Raw genomic sequence first — 24,176 nt, 5'->3', positions numbered from 1 at the left:
TTGCAGTCATGTGAAGAACACCTATAGGTAAAGCTGTTCACACTTCCATTGTCTGGTAACATTTTTAATTATGCTTCTAACAAGGCCATAGGAAAACAGTTATACTGCTAATGCAACAAGGCAAGAATGACTTTGATATTTTTAATGTAACAGGGCTATAGAGTAACATGGTGCTTCTAATGCAACAGGGCTATAGAGTAATGTGATGCTTCTAATGTAACAGTGCTACAGTGTAACATGATTCTTCCAATGTAACAGGGCTATAGAGTAACGTAATGCTTCAAATGTAACAGGACTATAGAGTAACGTGATACTTCTAATGCAACAGGGCTATAGAGTAACATGATGCTTCTAATGTAACAGGGCTATAGAGTAACATGATGTTTCTAATGTAACAGGGCTATAGAGTAACATAATGCTTCTAATGCAACAGGGCTATAGGGTAACATGATGCCTCTAATGTAACAGGGCTATAGAGTATATGATGCCTCTAATGTAACAGGGCTATAGGTAACATGATGCTTCTAATATAACAGGGCTATAGGGTAACATGATGCTTCTAATGTAACAGGGCTATAGAGTATATGATGCCTCTAATGTAACAGGGCTATAGGGTAACATGATGCTTCTAATGTAACAGGGATATAGGGTAACATGATGCTTCTAATGTAACAGGGTTATAGAGTATATGATGCCTCTAATGTAACAGGGCTATAGGGTAACATGATGCTTCTAATATAACAGGGCTATGCTTTAAATCTACAAGGCAATATGGTTATGTTAATACTTGGACAATAAACCGCATAAGAGAGGGTCAAGGATTGAGTGAGAGACATATGAATGTATGTGGCCATAATAGCTCCAATATATAGTGCATACATTTTGACCAGCAAAAGCAAAAGGCTGTCTTATGGAATAGAAGGCTAGTTGGGATCAGGGCCAGTTGGCTCTATACCCTGTGTGTCTGGTTCAGACTGGATCCAATACATCAAACCAGCAGGGACTGACAAAAACAACACATAACCTTCTGTGTCAATCCATATACAAATAAAGCCCTTGTGAAATGTCCCAAATCAATTGAGTTGGAAATATTATCATGTCTATAGTCTACTTTGAAGTGATTTTTAGCCATAAAGGAATCCAATATTCAAGTCTTGTCTTTTTCTTATCCAGTGTGTTGCGCAGAGTAACTCCAGTTCTTCATCCATATTAATGTGTTATTAGGCCACTGGCCCTGGTTAATGTGTAGGCTATGTACAATTTTGCCTGGTCAGTACTCAATGGGCACTTGATGTTTACTTATGTTATGCAATTCAAGCAGTGTCTACATAGCCATTAGATGACAGACCTTGTCACAAAAACAAAATATCACAAATATCACATATTCTTCCTCATTCGTTTTATTAAGTACTTTTTATAATTAATTTGATCTTGCAGGTAAGGGGCTTTTCTCCTCAGACCTGTGACCTACTTCGGCCACGGGCTCACCTTTCAGTATCTAAAACCTTAATCTAAGCGATTTTTGGAGGATCTGGGTAGCAACTTGTTGCGCTCAAACAATAAATGAACTCGGAACAAAACGAGCTGCGTCTCGGACAAATAGTTCTGAACGGTCATCAACTGCGGGTGGTTTCCAGTGAAATCTAGTTTTTCCTCAAATTACCAGCTTTTCGGAAGGCTGAAACTGTCACTGTGCTGTGTGGGATCCGTGCGGAAGGGGGCGTGTCCACCTATCTGTTGATGCACAGTTGTATATAGCCTTGCAGGAGATTGTGGTGCCGGATTTGCTTGAGGTGGTTCTGATATGTTTTGATGTTTATTCACGTGTTTAAAAGATGTCTAGGTTATTTTACGCAATTAACACTCACCTCCGGAGAGATTTATCCGCATATTGCCGTACTGCGCTTCTTCCACTGCGTGCCCTAAGTTGCACTTCGCAGAAACTTGTGGAAAATGGGTAAGCGAACTCGTGCACTTTTGTGCTGAAGTAAACAAATCAAGTTACCATTTAGTATTTCTGGTATCGCATAGTAAAGCTTTCAGATGTCCCGCTTGGGATAATTTGTGCAGACTACAGATGTGTCATGGATAAGTGCTCTTTGATAGCGTAATATTGTTATGTTAGTTCACAGCCCCAAAATTGTGTAATTCGGTTTTCCCGAGTCGCATGACTTCGCTGCTGACCAGACGATGATGTTCTTCTGGCCCTAGTAGCTTCGCCTTTCTTCTTTATGCTGTGTCAAACAATAAACTATAATATCTGCAGCCTACGTTATGCCAGGCTGTCTGATCTCATGCCGACATGTGTTCTATTTCCCTCCGGGTATGGGAAGAGTGAGAGTGTGTGTGCGTTTTCGTGTGCGTGTGCGCGTGTGTGAATGAGCTGAGGGGGCAAGACATTGAAATGCATTCAAATCAGTGAATATAAAAAATTTGTATTGAATATATCCATCTCTCTTTTACTACTTCCCGGTTCTCAGTGAAAGCACCACAGTCCTGGGTAAGAGGTGGAAGGACACAGCGGAGACGGTGATCATTGGAGGGGGCTGTGTGGGTGTCAGTATAGCCTATCACCTTGCCAAGGCTGGACAGAATGATGTTGTGCTGCTTGAAAAATCTGAACTTACTGCTGGATCCACCTGGCATGCTGTAGGTTAACAAGAGATCAAACAGATCCAAGATGACAAAACCTTATGCATGTACTTTTTTCCTTTTAACAATGACCGATTGCTGATAACTACTTCATTGTGTAAAATGTTCTTACTATTACTGGTTTGTGTGGTTGTTCCAACTAGTTATGTAACCGTCAGTTGCTTTGGATACCAGAATCCGCATAATGACTTAAACATTTCAAACATATGATGGAAAACACAACTGTCTAGTAGCAACAGATGGTTTCTGGGGGTTTCCATTAGTCTGGGTGGGAACAACCAGGCGCACACAAACAGAAAAAAAACCCAACCAAAGATAGTACAGAGCAATATCAGATGGACAACTTAGCAGAAGGAGCTTCCCAAGTAGTAGATGAATGCATGTAAGAAGATCTAAGTTATGGTAGCTGTCAGACAGCTGCGGTCAACCAACTAGCCGATAGTTCTGCAGTGGATCTGATGACCTTATTCTCTCTCTACAATATCCTACCATCCTGTTCCAACCAACACTATCCTGTTCCGGTTACACCACATAGTCGTAATGTCGTCCCATTTTCAGGAGGCCAAATTTCTCCTGCTAGTAGACTAATATAACAAAGTTGCCCTGAAAATTATTCACCCCCTTGTACTTTTCCACACTTTATTGTGTTTGCAACTATCAGAATTGATTTAATTAGGAGGAGTTGCCACTGGTCAACATGAAAAATGTCACAAAGGTCAAAGTGAAAAAATGTAATCTGCAAATTATTCTAAATCAATTACCAATTTAAAACAGAACATATTTGATTACATAAGTATTCACCCCCTTTTGACAATATTTGGTTGATGGCAGCAATTAATGGCATGAAACTATTTGGATAAGTCTATATCACTTTTGCACATCTGGACTCACCAATTTGTCATGTATTTTTTTCCAAGCTTCTTTTAGGATTGACAATGGCCATATCTCGTCTTTTGACTTCAGTTTTGTTGAGGTCAGGGCTCGGATGTGGCCAACCTAATAATGTTAGTGTTCAATCAGTAAATCTTTTAAGGTGTTGGGGTAAGCATCGTGCTGAAAGATACAGCTTACTTTACTTTGAAATAAAGACTTACTGCCCAGACAAATTGCTTTAAACACTTTTCTCAGATGGCATAAGACGTTTGTACAGTACTGTATGTTAATTTACCATTATTTCATGGTAGTTTATAAATTAGGTACTTTTTATTTGTAGTAATTTATATTTTGTAAAATATATATAATATTTTGGGTATTTAGATTTGTTTAAATAAAAAGCAATTGAATGTTATGTTTTGGTCCTGGTTGTCCGTGTTTAACATTAATCTTTAGTAACCAACCGTGTCATATAAGATAGAGGGTTCCCTGCAGCAGTTCATAGCCTTTATTCTCAGAGAATCTCTCTTATAAGCAATTTTAGTATTGTAATTATCACTGTATAAAAATGTAATCAAACTCGAATCGGAATCGAATTGGAAGATCAGTGCCAGTACCCAACCTTACAGTTGAGTACATGAAGTGTTATCAGGGTTGCCATGGCCAACAGGGACATAGCATGTGTTAGAGTCTTGGGCTACCACAAACAACTTCAATGATTCTGCATTTTTGATGATGGCCGAAAAGAGATCTGGTGACTGAGATGCAACGGAGCGTAGAGAAACATCTGATGTTTAAGAAGTTTTCCCTGATGTTCCTGTCAAACATGCCACAACAGTCACCCCCCTTTCACTGAGGTCTGTTCTGCTACCCATGCTACCAAAAGTAAAGTACAACTGAGCCTACCCAAAATTTGTATACATGACCCTAAGAATGAGGGGTTTTTAATTCACACCTGTGTGTAGGCAAGTGCTTTTAATATACTTTGTAGTCCTTGGTTACTGAATTGTTTTCTTTATTTTGGTACCTGCCATGCCTTCCCCTCTAAGTGTCCATGTTGTCTGATCTAGGCTGGTCTGACCACATACTATCACCCTGGTATCAACCTGAAGAAGGTCCACTACCATAGCATCAAGCTGTATGAGAGCCTGGAGGCTGAGACCGGTCAGGTAGGCCATAAAACCCCAACACCGCAGCATGGTACCCAGTGTGTGTGGTCTGTGTCTGTCTGTCTGTGTTTCTGGATTCATATCGAAGTCTGTTCACACCTCCATTTTCTCTGTGTTTGTGTGTCTAGGCGGTTGGTTTCCACCAACCTGGTAGTATCCGTATTGCCTCTACCCCGGTCAGAGTGGATGAGCTGAAGTACCAGATGACCAGGACACACTGGCACCCCACTCCACAGTGGCTCATCACCCCTGAGAAGATCCAAGAGCTGTTCCCCCTGCTCAACATGGACAAGGTTGGGATCGGAATGCTACAGATATGTATCTATATTCACTGCTTTGACTGTGGTTCTGGGCCCAGATGAAAAATACCTTGCTTATGCAAGTATGTAGGAAGTTCATAATAGATTTTCTGAATTAATTCTAGCTATTATTGGCAATCATTTTAGCATACGGTGCCCTCCAGAATTATTGGATCTCTTAGCAATTATTACCATAAAAGGCTATCAGTTCATCAGCTTATCATTTAAACAATTGATAGTAATCTAACCTTTTAATTTAGATCATATTGTAAAAACAGCACCTCTAGGAATTCTTATGAACCAAATCGAATAGTAATCATTTAATAGTAGTTACATATAGAAAACTAAAATTTCAACATAATCTTCACTTTAAAAGAAAAATTCCCACAGAAGTAGGCAAGATAACACAACCAGATCTGGGACCAGGTGAAGGAGCCTAGGGTGGAAGTACTGTGTGGCTTCAGAACCTTTAAACATCTTTTCCTCTATGGCTCCTCACAAACATGCAAGTTTACTTTCATAGTATAGTTTCAATGTCCTTAAGTATTTGTATTGTGGGCTTCCATGGCTTCCTGTTTCACTGGAGTATAATTAAGATTTCAAATCCATTCGTCATCTAACAGCATGCGGAAATGCATGATGGTTCACAAATCAAAGAAGAATACAAGAGCCACAGTTGAAGAGTTACAAAACCTGGTTGGATCTTGAGGTCACCATTCTCCAAATCTACCATTAGACTCCAGCACCTCGCCAAAACTATATTTGGAAGGTTTGCCGTTAAAGAGAGCCATCAACAAATGAAAGTGCCTGGAGTTTGCTAAACAGCGTTGGCACATAGATTACAACCAGGTGCTGTGGTCAGATGTTAGCCACGCATGCCAGTGGTGGGCTTGTCAAAAGAAGGACACTTTCGCAGAATGGTATGAGGACATACGACCAAAACCTTGTTGCCTTTGTGAGGGGACAGCAGTTTTTCACAATTCAATCTGATATCAAAGTCAAAGTATTTAATTTGTCAGGTGCACCGAATAACATGAGTCATTCTGAACAATGAAATTCTTGTGACATGGCACACGACATCTGCGTAGTAATTACGGAATATATAAAAAAAATTATAATAACAGTAAATACAAAATATACATGACAATAGTGACAAGAAACTATTTCAAATAATGTAGAAATGGGAATATAGGGAGTCTGAATAGAAATCTTAAATATTCAAAATATACATGTTGTTGTGCCTATAAATGGATACATTATATGTGCTAATGTCATGACAGCCCTACTCAGGATCACAGCGTAGGTCCTAATTATTAACATTTAAATGTAAATCTGAAAAGAGTCTGTAAGACATTTCAGTGACAGCCGCCTAACCTAGCATAATGGTTAAAGCATCTGTCCAGTGACCAAGAGTTTGCTAGATCAAATCCCAGAGCTAGAAAAGTACAACATCTCTCATTCTTTCTCCAAGCAGGGCAGTTACCGTAATTGCTCCCAGGTTGTTGCTGTAAATAAGACATTGGTCTAAGATCCATTCTACAACAAATGGGAAGTCTCACCCCCCCCCCCCCCATATGTCATAAAGGAAATTCCACTGATTCAGAAGTGGATTTTATTATTTTTTTAGCAACCTGCCCAACAACATGGCAATGAGTGAAACCACACTGCTACAAAGCAGCAAGTTGTCAAACTCATTAATGTGTACTGCCCTGCCTAGCTTAACTGTATTTGCACAAACAGCTTTTTAACAGAAGTTAATGGTGGTATTGAAACTGAAACAGTTTATACCCAATGTCTGGAGACAGTAAACAATGTTACCGGTCTTTGATTTATAACCTAAACAATATTTATTAGACTATCAAGCAATATGTAGATGAAGGATATGAATCATGTATTGAACAGCAACAATTGGTTTGCCAACCATGTTTTACTTAAAGTTAGTTTTGTGGCTTAAACTCTCCACTTGATTTTTCAGACATTTAGTTAATGAATATTTGTCTGTTTGCTTTATATCTGGAAAGTAGTAAAAAGGCTGTTTGTTCCACTTTAATATCCATCTTTCCCAGGTGCTTGCAGGTCTTTATAATCCGGGAGACGGCCATATTGACCCCTACTCCCTGACCATGGCCCTGGCTGCTGGAGCCCGTATGTACGGAGCTCAGATCTACAACCCAGCCCTGGTCTCTGGACTCACCCCCACCAGGGACGGAAAGTGGGATGTCCAGACCCCACATGGAACTATCAGAGCTAACCGCATAGTCAACGCCACAGGTTAATGTTTTCTTCTTTCTTCTTCTTATTAAGTATCTGAAGTCATTTCCAGGAAGGTCCATTCTGTGTAGATCTCATATATTCTTACTGCTATTATACTCTGCTAGTATTCTTATGTACCATACAGTGGTCTAACGCCTGAAGTGCATATTATTTTGCGTCCAAACACAGATTTTGCTGTGCGTAAAAGGGATTTTTTAAGGTGTATAGGGGGCATAAACACAGCTGATAGATTAGGAGTGGCCATACTCATGTTCCATTCCAAGCCAGCTGGCCGATACCAATGGGTCATCAAGCCAAACAACAGTGCTGATATTTGTTGGCCAATAGTAACATTTGTTAGAACCACCCCTGTGCATTTTTTGGTCACAAATAAATTGATTGATAATTTAGGCCAATATAGGCCAGTAGTTTACAAAATAACGTTCTGTTACACTTACAAAATTCCTGCAGTAATAGTTTTGTAGATAAAACTTTAACACTGTCCAGAGCTTATTTTAGATCTGCCACATCACAGCACCCTATATTGGAATAGTTTGGTTGTAGTTTGTAGCTTGAGATGTTTGTCTGTGTACAATACAGAAAGTTTAAGCCTAATGCGTTTGGGTTCTCTTTCAATGTAGTAGATTGACAGAGATGCCTGTTGGAATGCTGTTAGCACTGTGTTGCCATGTCTCCACTATTAGACTTCCCTGCATAACTGGCTCTTTGCAGCTGCTTAAGCAGTTTGTGCTCTCCTTTCTTTGAGTCTCTGGAAAAGGAGAGGAGTATAGCACGCTGTAAGTTTGCCTTAGCTTTGCTAAAGCCATTAATATTGTGGGTCTTTCCTGGCCCCTGTTCCTTCATCAGCCTATCCAAACAGGCCAACCGTTCTGGTTTTAGCCTATCACACAGCAGCAGCTGGCGTACGCCTCTTCTGAGGATATATAATGCTTTGGTGCCAGATAAAATGTTTGTCTTGGAGAAGAACATTTCTGTGAGCCTTTTCTTCTCATTCATTCGTAATTACCTACCTCACACTTTATGTATTTGAATATCCTAGAATTTTTATACGTTTTGTCAACTCTACTTGATTTAATTAGTTGGTGTATTTTAACTTTTCATGAAAACCGGATACATTTACTAAGTTTCATAGTAAATACTAGAATGCCTAGTGCTTGAATGGCAGCATTGTGGGATCAATGTAGCTACAACACAATCAAGACAGGCATTATTAGCTGTTTTCTAATGCAACAGGATGCATCAGGCTACACTGTTCATACAGCAGCTGATGAACAGACAGTAGGTTGGTGCTGAACGCCATCAAGAAAATCATTACATTCACCTGCCCTGTGGGGGTGTTTGTTTGGGTCTGGTGTGTTTGTGCGTTTGTGTGGGTTGTGTATGTGTTACTGAATAACTCACTGCAGATGAGAGCATAACAGCTTTGTCCTTTGCAAACCATCAACACTGATAGTGAAACATGGCTGCTTGGGCCAAATGAATCCCCTTAGTCAGGCAGACAGTGGAAACGTCCCATAGCTCAGTGAAAGGGTTGCTGTTATTTGAAAACCCCACTGGACACTGTGTTTAAAGAATTTGACCAATGCAGTAATTTATACCTTCTCCATATGGTATAGTAGAATTAGATTAGATTCATCTTTATTGTCACTGAACAGTACAAGTACAGGAACAACTAGATGCTGTTAGCATCTAACCAGAAGTGCAAATAGAGGAGGGCAGGAAATGTACAAGCATTTACAAGTGTTAAGTATATGTGTATTACAAGTGGAATGTATAGATGTGCAATGAAGGAAAAATAGCACAGTGCATACATGCCCTGGAGTGGGAATTTGCCTGGTGATTGTTTAAGTTGCTATCTATGCACTTAGCGGACAAACACAAAAACACTGATGCACAGGGTATATCTGGGTGTTCAGTTTTGGCTTCTGTTTATCAGAACATTCTTGGTTGTACTCAAACAGTAGCTACTAAACCATTTAAATCCACTCCTTGAATTAGTGAAGTATCTCAGCTTTATTTTACTACTGTGGTTTGTGGTTGAGTAAAAAAACTTTTTCAAAGCTTTGTTTGGCTGTTTGAGACTAACCCTGGAATGATAATGAGGATGTTCCTTGGTGAAGCAAAATGTGTTCCAGCAAAGCCCACTTCGATAGAATTTTCCCTCTCTATACATACAATTGGAAGGATATATTTAATTGTGAACTGGGTGGTTCGAATGCTGAATGCTGATTGGCTGAAAGCAGTGGTATATGCAGTGGAGAATGTATACTGCAAGTATGACATTTAAACTTTTTACAGTTCTAATTTTGTTAGAAATTGGTTCATAATAGCAATAAGGCATTTTGGGGGTTTGTGGTGTATTGTCAATTTACCAGAGCGTACCACTGTATCCTTGCAGTCTGTGATTCATTTATACTTCCACATCTGCATGGACTGTGTGAATTTGATCTGTTTTTCTGCAGGGGGGATTATGGTAGAAGATCCTCGCTTTGTGCCAGGGAAATATTACTGCCCTCCCCCTCTTCCCAACTAGTTTTTTGAAGCAAAAGATTAGAAGTATGCGAGCACACTGCGTTCAACTGCGCATGAGAAATGGTTCAATGTGCCATGTGACTGAGGTGTACTCTGGCCTTAAGAACAGCTATTAGCCATGGTATATTGGCAATATATTGTTCTTATTACTTAATTATATAACACCAATCTCAGTTAAACCCTCATGCCATATAGTCTCTCTTGCGGTATGTTGAGTGGCGGCGTTGGGGGTTAACCCTGTGACATGCACAGTAGAGTAAGGTATATCATTTGTGCTCGAAAATAACTCTGTGAAAGCAGATACTGAAATGCTGCTTCAGCAATTCTCAACGACTTCAGTTTCTCCTTCTCTCCCTTCCTTAACTCCCACACTCACCTCATTCCATCTCTCCTTTTTTCTTTACTCCTACACTCACCCCATTCCATCTCTCCTTCCCTACCTCCCTTAACTCCTACACTAACCCCATTCCATCTCTCCTTCCCTACCTCCCTTAACTCCTACACTTACCCCATTCCATCTCTCCCTCCCTACCTCCCTTAGCTCCTACACTAACCCCATTCCATCTCTCCCTCCCTACCTCCCTTAACTCCTACACTAACCCCATTCCATCTCTCCTGCCCTACCTCCCTTAGCTCCTACACTAACCCCATTCCATCTCTCCCTCCCTCAAAACCTACACTAACCCCATCACACCCCATCGTCCTGCAGAGTTATAATACAGAGTAACATGGTGTGCGGGGAGTTGCTTTCCCTACAAACCCGTTCTAACACACCTGATTCAACAAACCGTGGTACCCAGGATCAGCTGTTCCAGGGTTGAAATAAAATTCTGCAGGAAGCATGTTTACCTGTGGCTTTTGTGTGTAGCTGCCCCGTCTTTAAAAACCTCTACACCTTCTCCTCTATTCAGCATGTTGACTAATGACAAACCACTGTCAGGCATCAGGGTTCTTGAAATGTGTCCCCTGAAGCATCGGTTTTCATCCTGTTGGCTCTGTGCCCTGCAGTACTAATGGAGCCTAAGGCAGAGCAGGCCAATGACACCCCAGTAAAAGGTTCACCCAGGCTTTCAAACTAGGGCTGAATCCTGTTTGTTCTGTTTGGCTGGGTGAAGGGAATAATAATCTCTCAAGTAGAGTGACCACAGATGCTGTATTGTTCTTCTTTTGCTTGCTTGCCCAACTGTCCATCTGTGTATCTGCCATGTTGTCTAGCCACAGCTCTGGCCTTGTCTGTCCTGGCATATCTCCCAACACCCACTACATAACCTTGGCTCCTTAGAGAGTTTGGCGTGTGTGTGTGTGTGTGAGACTATCCCACCTGTTGAACATGCTAAACAGTGACAATACACAACATTTTATTCACAACAGCCATCTGCCTTTGTGACAGCACTAAAAGCCACTTGCATCTGGCCAATGTGACTCAGACTTTGAAATTTCCCTCACCTGCGTGTATACACACACACACACACACACAGAGAGAGAGAGAGAGAGGATTTGATCCTGATTTGATGTTAACAGCTATCTTCCAATCACATTAACACGCTGGTATGGTTCCCTTTTCAGATGAATGTTACATGTGCTCTTGTAGGGTCTTTGCCTGAACAGTGAAAACACTCTGCAGGCAGCCTTTCAAGACCAGTTCAGGCTTACACCTGTTGGGGAGACCACAGCTCACATGCTCACATCTCATTCTCTTTTCTTTTCTTTTCTTATTCGTACTTAACGGAAAGTCTTGAGAATGAATTTGTTGTTATCAGGTTTAGCTTCAATTCAACTGTCCACTCTGGGGAAGTGTTCTCCTGTTGCTGAAGATGTTACGGTAGCATCACCTTCCAAACACTGTAGGGAGGTGTTCCAACACTGTTGCTGAAGATGTTACGGTAGCATCACCTTCCAAACACTGTAGGGAGGTGTTCCAACACTGTTGCTGAAGATGTTACGGTAGCATCACCTTCCAAACACTGTAGGGAGGTGTTCCAACACTGTTGCTGAAGATGTTACGGTAGCATCACCTTCCAAACACTGTAGGGAGGTGTTCCAACACTGTTGCTGAAGATGTTACGGTAGCATCACCTTCCAAACACTGTAGGGAAGTGTTCCAACACTGTTGCTGAAGATGTTACGGTAGCATCACCTTCCAAACACTGTAGGGAGGTGTTCCAACACTGTTGCTGAAGATGTTACGGTAGCATCACCTTCCAAACACTGTAGGGAGGTGTTCCAACACTGTTGCTGAAGATGTTACGGTAGCATCACCTTCCAAACACTGTAGGGAGGTGTTCCAACACTGTTGCTGAAGATGTTACGGTAGCATCACCTTCCAAACACTGTAGGGAAGTGTTCCAACACTGTTGCTGAAGATGTTTCAGTAGCATCCACTTCCAAACACTGCTGGCACTTCTGCTGGAAAAGGTCTACGAAGGCTTTCAGGGCAGCTTTGTTCTAAGCTGTCTGACTGTCGTGTTTTCTCATCAGCACTGGTGGCTCCTCCTTTCCTGACTAGCTCAGCTTGCTGGTGAAAGAGTAAGATGCGTTTCGAGAACAGAATGATTTCAAGCGGTTACACGTTTTAGAAAATATCCCATCTCTTTTGCTATGGCTTTCACTGTCCCTTAGCAATTTTGACATAGCGTTTTGACATATATGGCTACAGAACCTGGAGAATGTTTTTTGGTATATTTCAAACAGAAACCCAAAGTGGGCTTTCTGGAGAAATGGCCTCCTCCATGCTATCCAACCATGTTAGATTACAGTCACATGCACACTTTATTCTTGGACATTATTTATTGATTTGTGTTTGCATTTGTCATTGTCTGGTGACACAGGTACTGTAGTGTTTTGTTTTAGGGGTGTATCTTTGATCCTGGGAACATAGTGGCTATGACTGCTCTGTTTTTCTTCTTAATAGCTGCAGGCCTTTATGGTCAATGTGTGCATGTGATGACAATATCACAAACACCAAATCTGGCCTCTATGGGAGGGTGGTAAGAACAAAAACACACACACAAAATAAAAAAGGCAACATCAAGTCTAGTTTGAGCTTTGCCAAAAACTCATTGTAGATTCCTAGGCCAAGTGACCAAAGGTGCTGTGGTCAGATAAGACCAAAGAGGGTGGTGTCTTTCTATACCCACAGTGTTTCTATGAAAATGAAGCCTTTGATGACTATATCAGAAATAACAATCTATCCAGTGAATCTGACTAAACATTTTCTCTGAAGTGAGTCAGCTGGTAGTCTATCTATGTGTTAGTTGTGGAGCCATGGTTCTAAAGCCACAGACAAACAGTCTCTTCTAACTAACTAGTGTTTATGTGGCGGGCCTTAACCTGGGGTGAACGTTGCTGGTGTGGTCCGGGACAACACCCCGGGAAAATAGTGGGCGTGCGCCATACCATCACAACATGAGTGTGTCGCATGAATTCAGACAAAATGCTTATAATACAGATTTGGAAATGGCATTTTTGTACACTGAAAATATGCTGCTAATGTATTTCAGATATATTTTATATATTTTAAAATAAATTCTGAGTAATGAAGTGTAATAAAATAGAAAATAAGTGGATCCTTTTTAACACACTGAGGTGTACTGGGTGAGGGAAAAATATTTGTCAGCATGTGGTTGCCACCAAGACAATGTAACAACAGGCCAGTGTGATTGGCCCCTGTTATATCAAGACAACGTAACAATAGGTCAGTGTGATTGGCCCCTGTTGTATCAAGACAACGTAACAACAGGCCAGTGTGATTGGCCCCTGTTATATCAAGACAACGTAACAATAGGTCAGTGTGATTGGCCCCTGTTGTATCAAGACAACGTAACAACAGGTCAGTGTGATTGGCCCCTGTTATATCAAGACAACGTAACAATAGGTCAGTGTGATTGGCCCCTGTTGTATCAAGACAACGTAACAACAGGTCAGTGTGATTGGCCCCTGTTGTATCAAGACAACGTAACAACAGGTCAGTGTGATTGGCCCCTGTTGTATCAAGACAACGTAACAACAGGTCAGTGTGATTGGCCCCTGTTATATCAAGACAACGTAACAATAGGTCAGTGTGATTGGCCCCTGTTGTATCAAGGTTGTATCCCATTTCCTGGGAAGCAGTGGCTTCATGTCTTAAACACCTGACTTGTCCGCATAGGCCTTCTCATGTGTTTGATGCTCTGTTCTTAAGCATGTTTGGTCATGTTTGGTCATGTAGTCAAGACAGAGGCAGGTCCAGTGATGGCTGTTTAGACCCTTCTGTCTGTGTTTGCGTGGTACCTGCTTCCTAGTCTTCCCAAATTCCTCAGTACACGTTTCCAGAGAGTGATGTTACTGTTCTTTGGTCAAAAGGGTTCTGGGCCCGAGAAGTAGGCCAGCTGATTGGCTTTGAGCACCCCACTATTCCTATCCATCACCAGTATGTTGTCACAGCAACAGTTCCTGAGGTAATAATTTACTTGTATTTCAATGTTTCAAGCTGTCATTAAGCTTTTATTGTTTAGTCAGCGACACTGGAATACATAATTATGTTTGTTGTCACTAGGTGAAGGCTCTCAAGACAGAGCTTCCGGTGATCAGGGACCTAGAGGGCTCATACTACCTGAGACAGGAGAGAGATGGACTGCTGTTTGGACCCTACGAGAAAGAAGACAAAATGGTACTGCAAGACTCCTGGGTCAGAGATGGAGTACCACCAGGTCTGTATGTTGATCTCTATCTCTCACTCACACACACACACACACACACACACCTCTATATTGTACACCTGTCTCTGTGTGTCCCAGGTTTCGGTAAGGAGCTGTTTGAGTCAGACCTGGACCGTATCATGGAACATGTGGAGATGGCCATGGAGATGGTGCCTGTACTGAAGAACGCTGACATCATCAACGTGGTGTCCGGACCAATCACCTACACCCCCGACCTCCTGCCCATGGTTGGCCCACACCAGGCAGCACGCAACTATTGGACTGCCATCGGCTTTGGGTGAAGAGGAAACTTTGAATTGCTCTATGTCCTTAGGGTCAGTTCCCCCCACTCAGTATACTGTGGGGGGAAAACGATATATAATAGCTAAAACACCTTATTCCTTTGGCCTGTCTGTCACAGGTATGGAGTGATCCACGCTGGTGGCATCGGGAAGTTCCTCAGTGATTGGATTATCACAGGCGAACCCCCCTTCGACCTCATCGAGTGTGACCCAAACCGCTACGGCAAATGGACCACAGTGCCCTACATGTGTGCCAAGGCCAGAGAGTCTTATGGTTTCAACAACGTGGGTGAGCAATACTCCGGCATTAGTTCTGTGGTAGAGTCTGGGCACAGAACGAGTGTTGGTAGGCTTTCAGTCAGTGTGATTTGTTCCTCCCCTGGCTGAAGTAAGAATGTGGAGAATTCATGTTTTATTTATTGATTTCAAGGTTTTCTGCCACCTTTTCTCTCTGCCCCCTCTATTTCCCTTCTTACTCTCTCTCTCTCTCTCTCTCTCTCTTTCTCCCTCTCCTCTCAGTGGGGCACCCCAAAGAGGAGCGTTTTGCAGGCCGTCCGACCCAGAGGACCAGTGGTGTGTATGAGCTGCTCAAGGGGAAAGCTTCCATGGGCTTCCATGCCGGTTGGGAACAGCCTCACTGGTTCTATAAGTCTGGAGACGAGGTCGGTTACAAGTAAGTAAGTTACAAGTAACCCAGTCAATGAATCAAACAAAGTATGACACTATCACATGTCCACTGAGTGTTAAACATCCTTTAGTTTTTTTCAGTAAACGTCCTTTGTCTAATTCGCAGAGCGCCTTGGTTCCACTGCATAATCATAATATCATACCATAAACAGATCCCAGTCATTCTAAATCAGTGTGTTTATCTGACACACCATTAACGTAGCGGTTAAAGCAACCAGTTCCCACAATCTACTGTGTAATTATGTGTTGTTATCTGACACGCAGAGCCTCAGTTACTGTTACCACGACTATTACTACTAACTGCAATTACAACTATCTAATACTAACTACAACTACTACTACTTCTAACAACTAGTATTACAAACAGCTATTACTACTATTACAGGTCAGTCACCTGGACTGGATGTCAGTGGACAGTACTGAAGGAAGTTGGCAGTGAGGTGTTATAGCATGTATATCTACATGTACCATATTTCAAGTCTAATGCAATTTCAAGACATTTGGCAGTTGTATGCCTGGCTGGTACATCACAATCCCTTGAGCCTGAAACTCATAGCATCCTGTTTTTGAGAAGGCCCTGATGAATTTCTAACCAAACTCTGTCTGTTTAGCACTGGGGTTTGGTCCCGGTACAGCTGTTCATTAGTGTATGTTGGACTGTTCGAATGTTTTTGGGATTTTGTGTTTTTTCGGGGATGGAAGTGGGGACGTTGGGAAAGGCTGGATAGCTTGCAGTGGAAGCTCCCCCCTTCCCTCACGCTCTGTGAATATATCAGCCTGAAAGAGAGTAGCTAACTGCATTGAATTGTTACATTGCATTATTATTTTATATTACATAACTGTTCCTTTACCTCGCACAGTAGAACCATTTAGAGAAAACTTCAAAAGAAATGTCTTCAAATGTAATGCCTGGGGAAATAAATCCTCCCTAGCTACTGTTCAATGCACTTTATAGACTTATAATATTACTCTGACGTCATCGTCTTCTGTTTTAAGAGCTGGCGCGGTTTGGGCTATCAAACTCAAGGAAAGTTTCCAGTTGGCCTGTTTAATCTCAGGGTTAGGATCCAGTTAGCCAACTTCAATCCAATGTTAGCATCTAGTTGGCTTCATAACAGCTAGTGACTAGGCATTTTACTGGCTCAGAGAATTTAGCACCACCTGGAATTTCTTTATGAAACAATAGCCATGATATTTTCCCTTCTGTAAAACTACAAACAGCTACTGTATAAGGACTCAGTGATACAACATTTGCTAGTCGCTGCCAGTACTAACAAAGTAATTCTTAACCAGTACATATCCCCCCACTCTCATTACTGAGCATAAATACTCCCTTTCTGTGAAATTGAATGAGTTTTAGATACATTAATCTGTCTCAGTAAATACTTTTACCATACTTTCTGTCCCTCCCCAGGCCCAACTTCAGGCGTACCAACTGGTTTGGGCCAGTGGGGAGGGAGTGCAAGCTGGTGATGGAAAAGGTTGGGGTCATTGATCTGACACCCTTTGGAAAGTTCATTGTTAAAGGGAAGGATTCTCAGAAGCTGCTGGACAGACTGTTTGCCAACACTATGCCCAAGGTAAAGATTATACGATTTCAAATGTGACAAATCAAAGTATGACTACTCACTGTGCCTCTACATCCCATCTTTACTATATGACCACTCACTGTGCTTCTATATCCCATCTTTACTGTATGACTACTCACTGTGCCTCTATATCCCATCTTTACTGTATGACTACTCACTGTGCTTCTATATCCCATCTTTACTGTATGACTACTCACTGTGCTTCTACAAACCTGATTCCAAGAAAGTTGAGACACTGTACAAATTGTGGGTAAAAAAGGAATGGAATAATTTACAAATCTCATAAACTTATATTTAATTCACAATAGAATATAGATAACATATCGAATGTTGAAAGTGAGACATTTTGTAATGTCATGCCAAATATTGGCTCATTTTGGATTTCATGAGAGCTACACATTCCAAAAAAGTTGGGACATGTAGCAATAAGAGGCCGGAAAAGTTAAATGTACAGATAAGGAACAGCTGGAGGACCAATTTGCAACTTATTATGTCAATTGGCAACATGATTGGGTATAAAAAGAGCCTCTCAGAGTGGCAGTGTCTCTCAGAAGTCAAGATGGGCAGAGGATCACCAATTCCCCCAATGCTGCTGTGAAAAATAGTGGAGCAATATGAGAAAGGAGTTTCTCAGAGAAAAATTGCAAAGAGTTTGAAGTTATCATCATCTACAGTGCATAATGTCATCCAAAGATTCAGAGAATCTGGAACAATTGTGCGTAAGGTCAAGGCCGTAAAACCATACTGGATGCCCGTGATCTTCGGGCCCTCAGACGGCACTGCATCACATACAGGAATGATACTGTAATGGAAATCACAACATGGGCTCAGGAATACTTCCAGAAAACATTGTCGGTGAACACAATCCACCGTGCCGTTCGCTGTTGCCGGCTAAAAAAAGAAGCCATATCTAAACAGGATCCAGAAGCGCAGGCGTTTCCTCAGATAATTTAAAATGGACTGTGGCAAAGTGGAAAAGTGTTCTGTGGTCAGACGAATAAAAATGTGTCTGATTAAAAAAAAGTTCATTTTTTAAAACTGGGACGACATGTCATCCGGACTAAAGAGGAGAAGGACAACCCAAGTTGTTATCAGTGCTCAGTTCAGAAGCCTGCATCTCTGATGGTATGGGGTTGCATGAGTGCGTGTGGCATGGGCAGCCTACACATCTGGAAAGGTACCATCAATGCTGACAGTTATATCCAAGTTCTAGAAAAACATATGCACCCATCCAGACATCGCCTCTTTCAGGGAAGACCTTGCATTTTCCAACATGACAATGCCAGACCACATACTGCATCAATTACAATGTCATGGCTGCATAGAAGAAGGATCTGGGTACTGAAATGGCCAGCCTGCAGTCCAGATCTTTCACCCATAGAAAACATTTGGCGCATCATAAAGAGGAAGGTGCAACAAAGAAGACCTAAGACAGTTGAGCAACTAGAAGCCTGTATTAGACAAGATTGGGACAACATTCCTATTCATAAACTTGAGCAACTTGTCTCCTCAGTCCCCAGACATTTGCAGTCTGTTATAAAAAGAAGAGGGGATGCCATACAGTGGTAAACATGGCCTTGTCCCAACTTTTTTGAGATGTGTTGCTGCCATGAAATTTAAAATCAACTTATTTTTCCCTTAAAGTGATACATTTTCTCAGTTTAAACATTTGATGTCATCTATGTTGTATTCTGAATAAAATATTGAAATTTGAAACTTCCACATCATTGCATTCTGTTTTTATTCACAATTGTACAGTGTCCCAACTTTTTTGGAATCAGGTTTGTATATCCCATCTTTACTGTATGACTACTCACTGTGCTTCTATATCCCATCTTTACTGTATGACTACTCACTGTGCTTCTATATCCCATCTTTACCTTATGACTACTCACTGTGCTTCTATATCCCATCTTTACTGTATGACTATTCACTGTGCTTCTATATCCCATCTTTACCATATGACTACTCAATGTGCTTCTATATCCCATCTTTACCGTATGACTATTCACAGTGCTTCTATATCCCATCTTTACCGTATGACTACTCACTGTGCTTCTATATCCCATCTTTACTGTATGACTACTCATTGTGCTTCTATATCCCATCTTTACCGTATGACTATTCACTGTGCTTCTATATCCCATCTTTACCATATGACTATTCACAGTGCTTCTATATCCCATCTTTACTGTATGACTATTCACAGTGCTTTTATATCCCATCGTTATTGTATGACTATTCATGGTGCTTCTATATCCCATCGTTACTGTGTTAATACTCACAATGCTTCTATATCTCAACTTTACTGTATTACTAGTAAAGGGACTAACTGTTTTAGACCAGGCAAAAGCCTCGTGTCATAGACAACTTACTTGTTCACTGTATCCCTACTGGGCACAGATGGCTGTGTAAAGTTCGATGCCCTGTTACATGTTGATTTTATACTGATGTTTCTCATTCTGCTGTCAGTTGGGTCTTACTAACATCAGTCACATGTTGACGCCTACTGGTCGAGTCTACGCTGAGGTCACCATTACCCAGCATGCACCTGGAGAGTTCCTCCTCATCACAGGATCTGGGTCAGAGTTGCACGACCTCAGGTAACTGACAATTCAACCCTGCAGAAATGTAATATTGGAGAAGAGTTCATGACATAACAGTTTAATATAAGAGGCTTTAAGCAAGAATATTTACCCACCAATTATTTTCGCCTCAATTTAACACCAATGGAGGGACAAACTGGGACAACAATAATAAAACTTTATTATTAATATTATGTATATTTTTTTACCCTTTATTTCCCCATACCTTATTTAGTAATGTCCAACTGAATCTACAGACCTGCCGTTGTAACAAATCCCAACAGATTCAAGTTTAAGACTGCAGAAAATGTTCACAGGCCTCCTTGGCAAGCCATTCCCACATCATTCGTCTTACCAGGAAATCACAAGGGTCAACACGTAATGAACGTTCTATTTGTAGCTAACTCCCAATCTAGTATTCCAGCTATACTAAGCATGATTCCTGTTTGGTAACTTTTCTGGCTACAGAATCAATTGGAATGAAAGCAAATTACTGAAACTTACAAAACAATACTCCCCATTATTTAAAAGTAAATGTGGCATTTTGGAAATCCCTCCTGATATCCTTGCCAGGAAAAGTAAATGCCTATAGAATGTCCGCCCGCCTTGAACTTTGTTACATTTTGTTGTTTTGTATATTGAAATTCGAATTTCTCCAAGAACAGCACTTAGCTGTGGAATATTGGATTAACCGCTCCCCCTGTTTTGTGTTGCTGTTTAAATATAACGTAATTAGGTAATCAAACCTCTCAAAGCTGCTGTTAAAGTAACATCACTGCTCTGTCCTCCAAGAGACACAGCACATTAAAAACAAATGAATCTCTATCTCTCTCCCTTTCTCTTACTCACCCTCCATGAAAAAATAGTTGTATATTGCCCCCTATTGGTTACAGAATTACACTGACCTTTTGGAAATCTGTACGTAAGCTGTGCTTTGTATGCAGGCTGGGGTGGCCAATTTAACTAAGGGTGATGAGGGTTTTGCTACAGCCCTACACTAATATACCTGAATGAGATAAAGTGTCTGTACCGAAGACAATGATTAGTAGAATTTTAATTCCTGAAAGTGCGAAATGAAAAGCATTTTATTCTTCTCTTGGGTCTGTCCTCAAAATCATTGGATTTGAAATCAAACACATACTATGAGGTTAAAGTATAGATCAGCTTTTATTTAGGGTATTTGTGTACATATTGGTTTCACTATTGAGACTTTACAACACTTGCATATTATGCATCGTTCTCCTGTTTTAGGGCACAACAGGTTTTGTATGATTAATATGTCCAAATGAAGCACCATTGTTTAGCATTGGGTTGTATATTCTTAATGTGCAAGAACTGACAGAACTGTGTGACAAACTGATGCACCCTGATATTTCCTGTCTTCTCAGACTTTGCCCTGCCAGATATGCACTGCAGCCTAAATCAGTTGTTGTTTCTGACGCATTTATTCTCTTTGTCTCATCTTCAACAAATGAAGGCATGTTCGTTTGTATTTATATTGGAGATAGACTTGATCATTCAAAGACTTAACTGTTTTTGGCCCAGAAAAAATAGTTTCTATGGCAGTACGTTCAGGGTCACTGTCTTTCGGTCCAATTAATTGAGAGAAGCAAGACGTTTCTGTACACATTAGAATTCCTTCTGCTGCTCTCAGAAATTACATCACTAATGAAGAAAAGTGAGCCAATTACTGGCGCAGCCATAAATGTGAAATTATTACACCCCCTTCACCTTATATTACAGATGAGGTGGTATGCTCTAGGTATTGAGCAGATATTTCTCCCCAAAATGTTCTTGTCATCACAAATACATATTAATCTTGGTCTTGCCTGTCAGCAATACCTTTTTAGATACTTTTAAGCAAACTGTACCCTGGCTGTTCTGTTTTTGTGGCTATCTAGGGGTTTGTACCTGCAGTGAAGCCTTTAATGTCCTCATCAGCCTACCAGGTTGTTTGTGGTGGCTGAACTCACTACTGCTTTCCTTCTTTTTTAATGATTTACCAAACTGATGTTTTTGGTAGGGCTAAGGTTTTGTCTGTGTTTTAAATCATTTTTTTTCCCAGGCTGATAGTGGCTCCCTTGACTTTCGTTGACACTTCTTTGCTCCTGATGTTGACATACATCAAACTCAAGGAGAATCAAGGCTAGACTTGACACCTGTACATGAATAGACTCAATTATTAAAAGCTGTGAATCTGTACTTGTCAGAGACATTTCAAATCCACATTTATTGAGGATTGAGCCAAAAGGACAAAAAAAATGAATTGTCCCAATAGTGGTTGACAGCATTGTGAGAGTATAACACTAAGACTGCTGCCAGGTGGATCGAGAGGGAGGCAGCGGAAGGGCCGTATGATGTAGACATCTCTAACGTGACAGACGACATCGGGGTGTTGGGTGTGGCCGGACCAAAGACCAGAGACGTTCTACAGAAACTCACACAGGAAGATATGAGTGACTCCGGCTTCAAGTTCCTCCACTGCAAACCCATTACGTTGGCTGGCATTGACCTGCGGGCTATCAGGATATCTTACACAGGTGTGTGAGTGTGTTCCTGTGTGTGTGTGTGTGTGTGTGTGTGTGTAAGCTCACAAATGTTTATGGATACATGTGTTGCATGTGAGCGCTTTGAGAGCTGAACTGACTCACTGCGTTTCAGGTGAGCTTGGGTGGGAGCTGTACATTCCTCAGAAGGACATGGCAACAGTATACCAGGCTATCATGGAAGCAGGACAGGACATGGGCATTGACAATTTTGGTACCTATGCCATGTCATCACTACGGCTGGAGAAGGGCTTCAGAGGCTGGGGTGCAGAGGTACACCTATACACACACACACACACACACACACCTACACAGACATAGACACACACACCTACACAGACACACACACACTCCCCTTTTGAAGTTGTTTGTGGATGTTAGATGGATGCTTTTGTCTTTCATCAGATGAACTGTGATACCAACCCTCTAGAAGCTGGCTTGGACTACTTCATCAAACTCAATAAGGTGAACAACTGCTATTTACCCATCAGCCACTCTGTGTTCAAAAAGTAGTTTTTGAAGTCAAACAGGTCTATTCCTATTCAAAACTGTAGATTATTTAGAAATTGTGTAGCCAGCATATCCAGTCTGCTTATTCACATTTCTACACAGCATTACCATTGAATAAATAAATCCATGTGTAAACACATTGTACATACTGGTAATAACTCTCTCCCTGTCTGTATCTAGACTGCAGACTTCATTGGTAAAGCAGCGTTGCAGGAGATCAAAGCTAAAGGTCTGAAGAGAAAGCTATCATACATCACCATGGACACGGACAACGTTGACCCAGAGGGCAATGAGACGGTCTGGCTCAACGGCAAGGTGAGCTGAATTCTGTGCCTGTGAAACGGGTCACCACCCAGGAGGGACACACCTGCAACCCTTCTACAGAATGAAACCATACGGTGTCCTTGTTTCGCTCCTAGGTGGTTGGAAATACTACATCTGGGGCCTACAGCTACACCACCCAGCAGAGCCTGGCATTTGCCTACCTGCCAGTGGAGCTGTGTTCTGTTGGCCAGAGGGTAGAGGTGGAGCTGTTGGGGAAGAAGTACCCTGCCATGGTGGTCCAGGAGCCTCTGGTCCTCACCGAACCCACTAGGACCCGGCTTCAAAAGAAAGCCAAGAGCAGTCCCTAGAAACTGTGGACGAGAGGAGAATCTGCTGAGAACCAGGATACCAGAACTGGGTCCAAATAGGATGATGTTGACAGTAAGCTTACAGTGCAAATGATAATCCAGGAATCCAGGTCTACAAACGGAATGGCTGACACCAACCAAGCAAGCTGTGAAGGGGTCACAAAGTGACTGTTTTTAAACAAAAATGTTAGATGAGCAATACTCAAATGACACCCTATTTCCTATTGGGTGCACTGTGTTTTCAGTGCACTATAGAATATGGTAGAATTTGAGATGGAGACTTTGACTGTGATGTAAAAATATCCTCTTTCCTCTTTGGTCACTGGGTGAGGAGGAATCAGCTCAAGCAACCCAGAATGTATGAATAAGGTCTCGGCTTTAGGTTCTGATGGGGACTTATGGACATAATAACGTAGTGCTGTAATTATTCAGTGAGGATACAATTGGTTGGAGTCTTGAATCCGGGCTAAATACAGGAGATGCTGCTTTACTTGCTATGATATTCTTTTGGAATGATATGGAGAAGGAACAATAAACTGTTACCATGCTTTGCGCTTATAGTCTTTAAAGTGTGGTGGGCATGTTGCAGATAAACTAAGCACAAGGCAGCACAAATGAATTAACATACAGCAATAACAAAAGGGAACTGTTTACATTATGAGGGTAAAATTGTTTATATACTTATTTGGTTAATTAAAGCCAAGGTCACGTTTGGTTCTGTGTTGTTGTGTGTTTTAATAATGATAGTATTCACCTCCCTCACAGTATAGAGCACTATTGGTTATTTTGACTTTGAGTATCACGTTTCTCTCCATTACAAAACATAACAGTAACCAACAATAGACAAATC

At 41.4% G+C, this 24,176-nt stretch overlaps 1 protein-coding gene across 2 annotated transcripts; it reads left to right on the top strand.

The window, feature by feature from the left end:
- The first annotated feature begins 1,597 nt into the window (after positions 1–1,597).
- dmgdh (dimethylglycine dehydrogenase) lies at positions 1,598–24,040 on the top strand. 2 transcript variants are annotated; one of them, XM_010878109.4, is made up of 17 exons: positions 1,598–1,957; positions 2,481–2,649; positions 4,596–4,694; positions 4,823–4,987; positions 7,060–7,264; positions 14,141–14,235; positions 14,334–14,487; positions 14,575–14,773; positions 14,897–15,066; positions 15,297–15,450; positions 16,879–17,044; positions 19,526–19,656; positions 21,961–22,178; positions 22,300–22,457; positions 22,590–22,649; positions 22,875–23,009; positions 23,114–24,040. In XM_010878109.4, exons 1-17 carry the CDS (start codon positions 1,836–1,838, stop codon positions 23,324–23,326), a joined length of 2,613 nt encoding a protein of 870 aa, XP_010876411.2. In that variant the 5' UTR covers positions 1,598–1,835; the 3' UTR covers positions 23,327–24,040. The 2 variants fall into 2 exon arrangements, with proteins under 2 accessions (XP_010876411.2, XP_010876413.1); XM_010878111.3 differs by lacking the exon at positions 2,481–2,649 and having other exon boundaries at positions 1,876–1,957.
- Positions 24,041–24,176: the final 136 nt, after the last annotated feature.

The sequence above is a fragment of the Esox lucius genome, chromosome 14, assembly GCF_011004845.1.
Source record: "Esox lucius isolate fEsoLuc1 chromosome 14, fEsoLuc1.pri, whole genome shotgun sequence".
In the NCBI taxonomy this organism is placed as follows: domain Eukaryota; kingdom Metazoa; phylum Chordata; class Actinopteri; order Esociformes; family Esocidae; genus Esox; species Esox lucius.
Note: the sequence above shows the minus strand (reverse complement) of the source record. Positions and strands in the feature narration are given on the sequence as shown.

Bases quoted from the DNA above. Each gene is read 5' to 3' on its own strand.
- dmgdh (XM_010878109.4), top strand. From the start codon at position 1,836: ATGTCTAGGTTATTTTACGCAATTAACACTCACCTCCGGAGAGATTTA. The intron at 4,695-4,822 runs GTAGGCCATAAA...TTGTGTGTCTAG, and splicing joins TGGAGGCTGAGACCGGTCAG to GCGGTTGGTTTCCACCAACC. The intron at 23,010-23,113 runs GTGAGCTGAATT...TTTCGCTCCTAG, and splicing joins CGGTCTGGCTCAACGGCAAG to GTGGTTGGAAATACTACATC.